General features: G+C 52.2%; 1 protein-coding gene across 1 annotated transcript; it reads right to left on the bottom strand.

The window, feature by feature from the left end:
- Window positions 1–658: 658 nt before the first annotated feature.
- Window positions 659–3,785, bottom strand: LOC125509482 (putative cyclic nucleotide-gated ion channel 5). The gene has a single exon (XM_048674466.2). The coding sequence runs from the start codon at window positions 2,921–2,923 to the stop codon at window positions 857–859; it is 2,067 nt and encodes a 688-aa protein (XP_048530423.1). The 5' UTR covers window positions 2,924–3,785; the 3' UTR covers window positions 659–856.
- Window positions 3,786–8,546: the final 4,761 nt, after the last annotated feature.

Below are 8,546 nucleotides of genomic sequence, written 5' to 3'. Positions count from 1 at the left end.
TAAATCTCAGTCGATTAAGACCTAACCGCACCCTGTACATTATATTTTTTCCGAATTTCATCTTCCACCTAGAACAAATAGAGTCCAAGCCGTCCTAACTCATACACATATGTTCTTCACATATTAATTAATTTAATTTATTAGGTATCTATGTGAAGCAAATGTGCATTACATTCTCCCATTGCTCTTTATGTCTTTATATATCATGTCAGTTTGATAATTCGTGTACATGTCTTAATTCAATTATACACATGTGTTTCAAGATCAGTGCAGTAGCACATGCAGGACACAAAAAATTAACAGTTGATTTTGCCAAAGTCCGGCTCTGAGACTACCCATAGTGAGATTAAAATAAATGATAACTTACAAATATCTAGACAAAATAAATAATGTGAAAAGTGATTAATTAAAAAAAAGACATGTGGTAACATAGCTAGTAAGGCTGGTCCTAACGGGGAGAATCATATACTAGTATCATGCATATGATACTAGTGCATGATACTGCTTTTGTAGTGCTTAGTATCATAAGTTAGTATCTTAGATTGCCTTATTAATTATCATGCATGACACAAAGTACTACAACATTTAATATAATACGGTATCATGATATGATACCGCATCCTCGCTTTACTCATTTAATTGTGTGCCACATCATCCAAAAAGTCTAATTGATATGCATCATACTGCTTACTCATAATATGAATAACATCACACATGTTAAGACAAAATGAGTTTACAATCTAATAATAAATTAAATGTTGCATGACACCACACATATGTTACTTCTTATTTTATAGAAGTAAGTAACATAAACTAGCAACATATATGTATATGTTACTAGTCTGAGTTACTCCTGCTAGTCTGATGGCTTGGCCAGCAGAATGAGCCTCTCCTCCTGGAGCGACCGCTGGCGTTGCACGCCGCGCATGGCATTCTTGGCGAACCTCGACACGAGGAACGCTGTCGTGATCTGGCTCGACGACGACGCAGACGCCATCTCGGCGGCGTACATCTCTTCCTCCTCCCGCCTCCGATGCTCCGCCGCCTTCCGCTTCTGGTACCTCCTCCACGCGGCCTGGATGAAGCACGACGCCCAGGTGCGCCACTGCTGCGAGTAGAACCTGAAGGTCTGCTGCAGCTGCTTGCTGTGCAGGCGCCGGAACTGCCCCGCGACGAACTTAAGCTCGTCGGCGTGCAACGCGAAGCCCTCCACCTCGGAGAGCGCCTTGACGCTGCGAGTGGACAGCGGCAGGTTCGCCGCAGCCTTTGGGTCCAGCGCCCATGTGAGCAGCTCCTCGCCGCAGAAGTCCCCTTCCTTGAGGAGCCCCTTGTTGAAGAACCCCGTGCGGCCCCCGTCGGTGGTGGAGCTCTCCAGGCGGCCTCTGATGATGAATAGCATCTCGTCGACGGGCTCCCCTTCCCGCACCACGTAGGTGGTCTCCGTGCACAGGCTGGGCTTGAGCCTCTCGCAGATGGCGTCGAGGAGGCGCTCGTCCATGTTGGCAAACAGCGGCACGCGGCGGACGAGGCGGAGGCAGAGGTGGCGCTTGACGTCTCGCCTGATGTCCTTGGGGAGGCAGCTCACGAGGCCGTCCTCGTCCACGCCCCGCGTCTCCAGCCACTTGTACTGGTTGTGTCGCCACACGCGCTCCCGGAGGTCATCGGGGAGGTCGCGGTGGCGCATCCACTGCTCCGAGTCCCGCCGCTTGAGCCGCATCTCCTCCATACGCAGCGTCATGGACTGGAGGTAGGTCTGCATGTTGCCGATGAGCAGCGCCATGAGGATGAGGCCGAAGACGGCGAGGATGATGGCGAAAAGGGCCTCCCCCTTGTAGTGCGTGGTCTCCAGCCCCTGGGCGCCGCTGCTGAGGTTCTGGAGACCCCACCACAGGCAGTAGAGAATCTTGGGGACGAGGTCGTTGGTGTGGGTGACCCCCGAGGTGATGGCCGAGGTGTAGATGCCGTAGCTGAAGCCCGTGCCGTTGTTGTCCACGGGCGCGCACTCCTGCGCGAGCACCTGCCGGATCATGGTCCGCCACTTCATGAAGTCGTCCTCATCGCCCTCTTGTTTCCCCCCGCAGTACATGTATATCCTGCACTGGTGGAACTTGAGCCCCGCGCACTTCTCGCGCCAGCAGTCGTCGAGGCGCTCGACGGCGAGGAGGTACCAGAAGGAACCCACCATGTGGGAGCATAGCATGTAGAGGAGCAGGTAGAAGGCGGCGCCGGCGAAGGCGGTCTCTGCGAAGACGCCGGTGGTTCGCCTGAGCTCGGCGGTGATAGGGTATAAGCGGAGGAGGCGGGGCAAGTACTGGGTGAGCACGTTGAAGAAGAGCGCCGTCTTGATGGGAAGCAGGTCCGCGTTCTTGGGCCTCATGAAGAACTTGACCATCTGGATTTGTGGCAGGGGGAGCACAGAGAGGAGGTCGACAACGAAGAAACGGCGGAGGTAGCGGCGCGCTATGTCACCATGGTCGACGACGAGCTCCCCGCGGCCGAACACCCGCGACGACGGCGCGATGAAGGCGGTGTGGAACTGCAGCACGATCCGCGCCAGGTAGAAGAAGTCGATGGCGGTGCGCACAGCGGTGGTAGCGACGGCCAGCTCACGTTTGAAGCCGATGCATGTGTTGCTCTGGGTCACGTTGACGGAAGGGAGGTAGAAGAAGAGCGGGTCGGTGGCGACGGAGATGATGCAGGAGAAGACGAAGAGGCGGTTCATGCGCATCAGGAACGGGTCCTGCGGGTCGTAGATCTTGAGGGAGATGCTCTTAAGGTCCTCCTGGAACACACGGCCGATGTTCTTGAGCCGCTCCGACTGGCTCATCATGCCGGCAGCCGCCATGCGGATGGACCGGGACCGGATCTTGGGGCCGCGGGAGAAGTAGCTGTCCATCTGGTGGCCGCTGCCGGGGCCGTCCATGGCGGCGATCCTCGCTCGGGCTGACCGTACGTTTCCTCCAACCTCACGAACTTGTCCTTGCGTCGACCGTCGTCTTCGGTGAAAGGGGACCTATGGCCGCCGCCGCAGCCGGAGAACGTGGACTCCCTCCCTGGGAGCTAGGGCGGAGGCGGTTGCATGCTGCGGTATCATCCTCATTCTTGCCACTCGATCACCACGCAGTGCATGCATGAGAGAACATGCCGGCGGCGATTAATTGCTACAGATATCGGCCGACGACGAAGAAGACGATGGACGCGGCAGAGAACCAGCAGCCGATCGACAAGCAGAATCGGCTTTTGCGGCCGGGAAATCGTGACGACTATTGAAGCCAATGATTTGTTGGTTCGTCCCCTTCCCCCCTCCGTTTCCGTTTATCCTCTCTTCGTGGTTGCATGTATTGCCCTGCTTCATGCATGGACGAGAGAGGGACGAGGGCGCGGCCGACACGTGGAGTATTTCCACTGGTACATGCCCCATGTTCATGCATGCGCACGCGAGAGAAAACGAGGGTTGTCGGCCGGATTATTTTCTTAAACAGTTTTGCTAGAACTTATTTAGATGAAATTTAATTTGGTCCCATTCACCTTTTATAGCCATTGGATGTGATGCTATAAGATGCGTGTATGCTGATGTGGGTTGTATCCGTTCTTATTTTCTAGGTGAATGAGACCAAATTACGTCTCATCTAGATGAGTTCTAGGTACTCTCTTTCTTGAAAGGGGAATACATGTGCTGCTACGCATCGGCCGGCAGATCCGCCGGCTCGTGAGCTATTAGATCACGTTGATTGAGTCACCGAGTGTTTCTTTCTATCATTGCAACACATATCGAGTTGCAAGAAATTTCTGCAGCTCATGTCATGTTACAGAAATCTTTGCAACATAGGTCAGGTTGTATTTTTTTTACAACAAATGTGTTGTTATGTTTTTTTCAACAAAGGTTTTGTTGCAATTTAGTTTTTTTTACAACCAAAGTCTCATTACATTTTTTTTCTACAACACAGATCTTGTTACATTTTTTTGAAACATAGAGCTTGCTGCAGAAACTTTTGTAGCAGATAGTGAGCAGCGAGCAGCGGTCACGTTAACCGAAAAGAAAAGGAAAAGATGAAACCATTCGTGGCAGGACACGTGTCGCATGGACGAGCCGGCAGATCGCACGCGAGCGTCCACCGGTTGAAGCCAAGCGTTTTCCATATATTAATATCACGAAGATACCAATTACACCCGGTCTCTGCACCAACAAGAAATTACAAAGACATCTAGGATGCATAGAACCCGAAAAGAAAAGAAAAAAGAAAGGGAAAAAGTGGCCTCGCCGAAGTGATTAACTCCTCTCAGCTTCGGCACACCACCACCACCAAAGATAGCACCTGGAAAATATAAAAAGCCTCCAAAAGCGACGCCTTCAAGGAGGAAACAATGTACAAGCGCCGTCGTCATCCGATCCAAGATCATAAGTTTTCACACTGCCCGAGTTCTCAAAACAATACCTTCAACAAGGCAATTGCCAAGCACAACCAAAATGAAGGCCGGTTTTCACCCTAAAAATCATGACTCGGCACCTGAGGAGCACCACCAAAAATGAAATCCTCCTGTGCTACCGCCCCCACTTGACACTACTGCTACTGAAAGTTATCAAACATCTGGCTGACTCCATCATCTACAAGGCCCCATCCACCTTACTGATCCTCCGATCTTAGCCATCAAGATTTTCTCCGCTGATGTGTGTACCATGGAAATCAAGATGCCGACATGTCTCATGGTCTCAACAAACGGCCGGATTATACACTCGGTGAATCTGCATCATCTTTCTTCACGTCTCACCTCGAATGCGAAGCATAAAATTCTTATCCGGACGTAACAAAAGCGACCTTCAAGATTAATTTGAGTGCATACATTGTGTCCATTGATCGAATGGTTACGAGAAAATGCGACCACAAATCGATTTTAAATTAGGCACTTTGTTTCGGTGTCGTTCATTGGATTGTGTCAAGCGTATGCTCGTGTACGTGAGCGGCCTCGATCCTACTGTGTTAAGAAAATATGTCTGATTGGATTCCCTCGCGGCCATGATTCTGCGCCTCGTAATAACGGCGCGCGGCTCAGTTGCGTGTCCCGGCTACGGGATCCTCATCGTCTCTCACCTTTGCATGCCGCATGCTGCATCCGTGCGGGTACGGGAAAGGCCACACGGAGTTCACTGAAGCGAGGTGGCGCCATAAAAGCCGGCGATCCGAGTCAATGCGTGCGCAGGCGCTAGCACGCGATCCTCCTTCTTTCCATCGTCGTGTTGCGCCACGAATCGCGTGATCCAGATCTCCGTTTAGTCTAGTCACCAATGGTTTGGCACCTGTCCGGTGCAACGGAAGTGCCGGAGTCCATTGTTCGCGGCGAAAGGCGCCGCCCCGTAGATCCGGCGATCGATCCTTCCTTGGCGGTACTGCATGTCATCACGTGGTACGAAAATTGTGACGCCGGTGGACTCTTGGGCGTCGTCCCATGCGATTTTTGATGATGTGGTGTGGGAGAGTGGAAGCTCTAGACTAGAGGAGTAGACATTCGTAGTTTGCACGTTGCCGGTAGTATTTGTTAGTATTTGACTCCCGAACCAAAATACTCCAAAGTTAACCGGGTCCACGCTCTTTTCTACCATTGACTGTTGCTCTTGTGGCCCCCGTCTGCCCATTTCGACGCCACCACTGTCAAACGCAATCGGCGCCACTGCTTTTCGTCTGCTCTAAGCTCTTTGGCATAGTCTCAGGGCCTTTCTGCTTTTATTTTGCAATATAACACGGCCTTGTATCGTCCGTTCGACGGTTCCAGCGCATTTTTCCCTAACTAGGAAGGTTTTTACGGCTATCCGTATTCATGCCTTGTAGAGCGGTCGCTATGCATTAACACCGGACAGAGCGGACACGACTTCTTATTGACGTCGACATTGAAATGGCGTGTCGGCCGTTGCACGCCCAGCTGAACACGCCTTCACCGCCGTATTCAACTGGCTTCAGACTGTCACGCCTATCTCCATCAAACCTGCATGTGTGTCGAGAAATCTACTCCGGTCACACGTGCGTCCGTCAGTCGGCCGGCATTAAACACAACGCCGGTTGACTCCTCACGTCCGCCTGCTATTTAAACGAGGTCATACGTCGGGTAAGAACCGCACCACACCTTCGCTCCCCCATCTCCACCTTGCACCATATTCCGCACATTCTCCACAGCATCCGACGAGCAAGAAGAGGGGTTCTACGGCATAAAAGTCGGCTGGATGCCCTCCCCCCCCCCCCCCCCGAGCCCGCCTAATACGAGCTAGGCAACTCGCTGCTCCACCTCCCTTGCTGCCCTAGGTCGGCAATACCGTGGGCGAGGCTGCAGGCGGGCAAGCGGAGGAGCAAGCCACCGCTCCAAGCTGACCCCTGGTGCAGCAACTCACCGCTCCAAGCCAGCTCACAGAGGTGTGGCAGTCGTTTCACGTCGGCATGTGGGGGAGCACGGGGGCACATGCACTGTGCATGCCGTGGATGCCGTTGTGTCGTCACGCTCCTCCTACGCCTACGGTCGCGTCATCTGCCACAAACGTTGGCGGAACCGTGCCCTGCCGGCAGAGGCGGCCATCACGTCCGCGGTTGTCGCTGACACTGAGCAAAAGTAGACAACGGGAGGCCGTCGTCGCTTGGGTCCGACGTTGGCCACCGCCACCGCGTCGCAGGCATACACGGCGGTGTCTTGCTCGGTTCAACGCAGACCATCGTCTACCCCCGCCCCAGCTTCATGGAAGCGAAGCAGGCACTCTTCCCCTCCGCCTGAAGCATGGCCACTCCGATGAGCGGTGCAGCCAAACATAAGAAAGATATGGCGGAGACGGAGGCCACGAAGGGTAGCCATGTCGTGGGAATGGACATCCGCCACCCGGCATTATACTACGCGATTAGTTGAAGTAAGTATGTCTGAAATTATATCTCCAGAGTCGGACGATCTCCGCCTTTAGTTGAAGTATGTCCGAAGTGTAATGAATATCGTCCGGTTTATACGAAATTTGTCGTGCTTGTATGAACTTCATCCAGTTAGTTCAAACAGTGGTTAAAATGTATGCGGGCGACGTTGGATAGCCGGTTCCGGCATCAGTCCTCCTGTCTGCAGACAGATGCCAAAGTAAATTTGCAGGTCGGTATCAACTATTCCCTTATTACACAAAAAAGTCTCTAAAAACAACAACCTCAGCCACATAAATCAAACCCCTTAACCGGACCTTAACCACACCTAGTCATCTTGGACCACCAGCCACGCGCGAAAGAGACGTGACACCCCAAGGCTCTCAAACCACCATTCCCCATCACAAAAACACAAACCGCAAATCATCACATGGCGCCAAGGACCCAACCGCAGCTCACCCGAAACACGTCAGCACGGCAGCGCCCCAACGGTTAGCACGAGACCCGTACCGGCATCCCGGCAAGCAAGTACGTCCCCCTCCGCTCAGTCGGCCAGGCCGCCTTCCGCGGCCGGCGGCTTGAATCGAGCCCAAACGGCTGCCGGTTAGTACGTACGTAAATGCCAAACGAACCGTGGGGCATGCTTAGTTGGCTGTGGTGGTACACGTTCGTCGTGTGTGGCTCCGGCTTTCGCCGTGAGTAACGCCGGATCGGCCAATCATGGACATGGTCCATGGATGGATGGAGTGGTGCAGAACGGAGGAGACGGAGCGGGCCTTTGAGGTCGGTCCACGCGTCGGCGAGGTGGCGGCCGGGGTGATGGATGTGCGCGCGCACGCACGCTGCGCCCGAAAGTCTTTGCCTGGCCATTTTCCTGGGGTACGTAATGTAGTACTCTAGGCACCTGCACATGGACTGGTTCCTAAAAGAATGCACGAAAATGACGAGAAATTAGGCACGCATGTTCAACTCCCCAAACTATATACCTACTTTTGTGTCTATGACATGTGGATCCAACAGGTGGTTAGCCCACATGTCAGTGACCCAAAGGCATGTGCCTTTAAGGCACCGAAGCTGCGTTCAAGTTTAGAACACCTTCCATGTGAATCAGAGAGGCCCTTGTTGGTAACTTCCACTGCCACATAGACCGATTGAATAGTAGCACTTCCTCCGTTTTCATGTGCTCTGCAAATTAGATTTGTCTCGAGTCAAACTTCTATTTTTAATAAAGTTTACCAAAAAACTAATATGTTTATATTGAACATACTTCATATCACATATATATTGTTTTCTACAATCTAGGTGCAAAGTTCACAAAGTTTGATTTAGATCAAAACTAATATGCAGTGTAAAAAAATACAAATAGGAAAAGTGCATTTTTTGTTGTCCTATTAAAAGGGAGTATGTGGTCGTCTTGGTCGTTGTTGGATGGTTCGGCCTCCCCTCGTGTCTCCTCCCATGTCACTATTTTTTTCCCTTAGCGCCTCCCCACATCCTCATGAGTGGTTTGCACTCGCATCATCCCTATCTCCATATTTCCTCTCTCACGAACCTCATGATTCCCCGCGCCAAAGAAAAAACAACCTCATCCACCACCTCGTACGATCTCACTCCTATCTTGACCCGCCATCATAGATTCTCCCTCTCTCTCCCTAATCTCTTCTCAAT

This window comes from Triticum urartu, chromosome 5A (genome assembly GCF_056163025.1).
Source record: "Triticum urartu cultivar PI428250 chromosome 5A, HENAU_Tu73, whole genome shotgun sequence".
Classification (NCBI taxonomy): Eukaryota; Viridiplantae; Streptophyta; class Magnoliopsida; order Poales; family Poaceae; genus Triticum; species Triticum urartu.
This window is presented reverse-complemented; position numbering and strand designations above follow the sequence as displayed.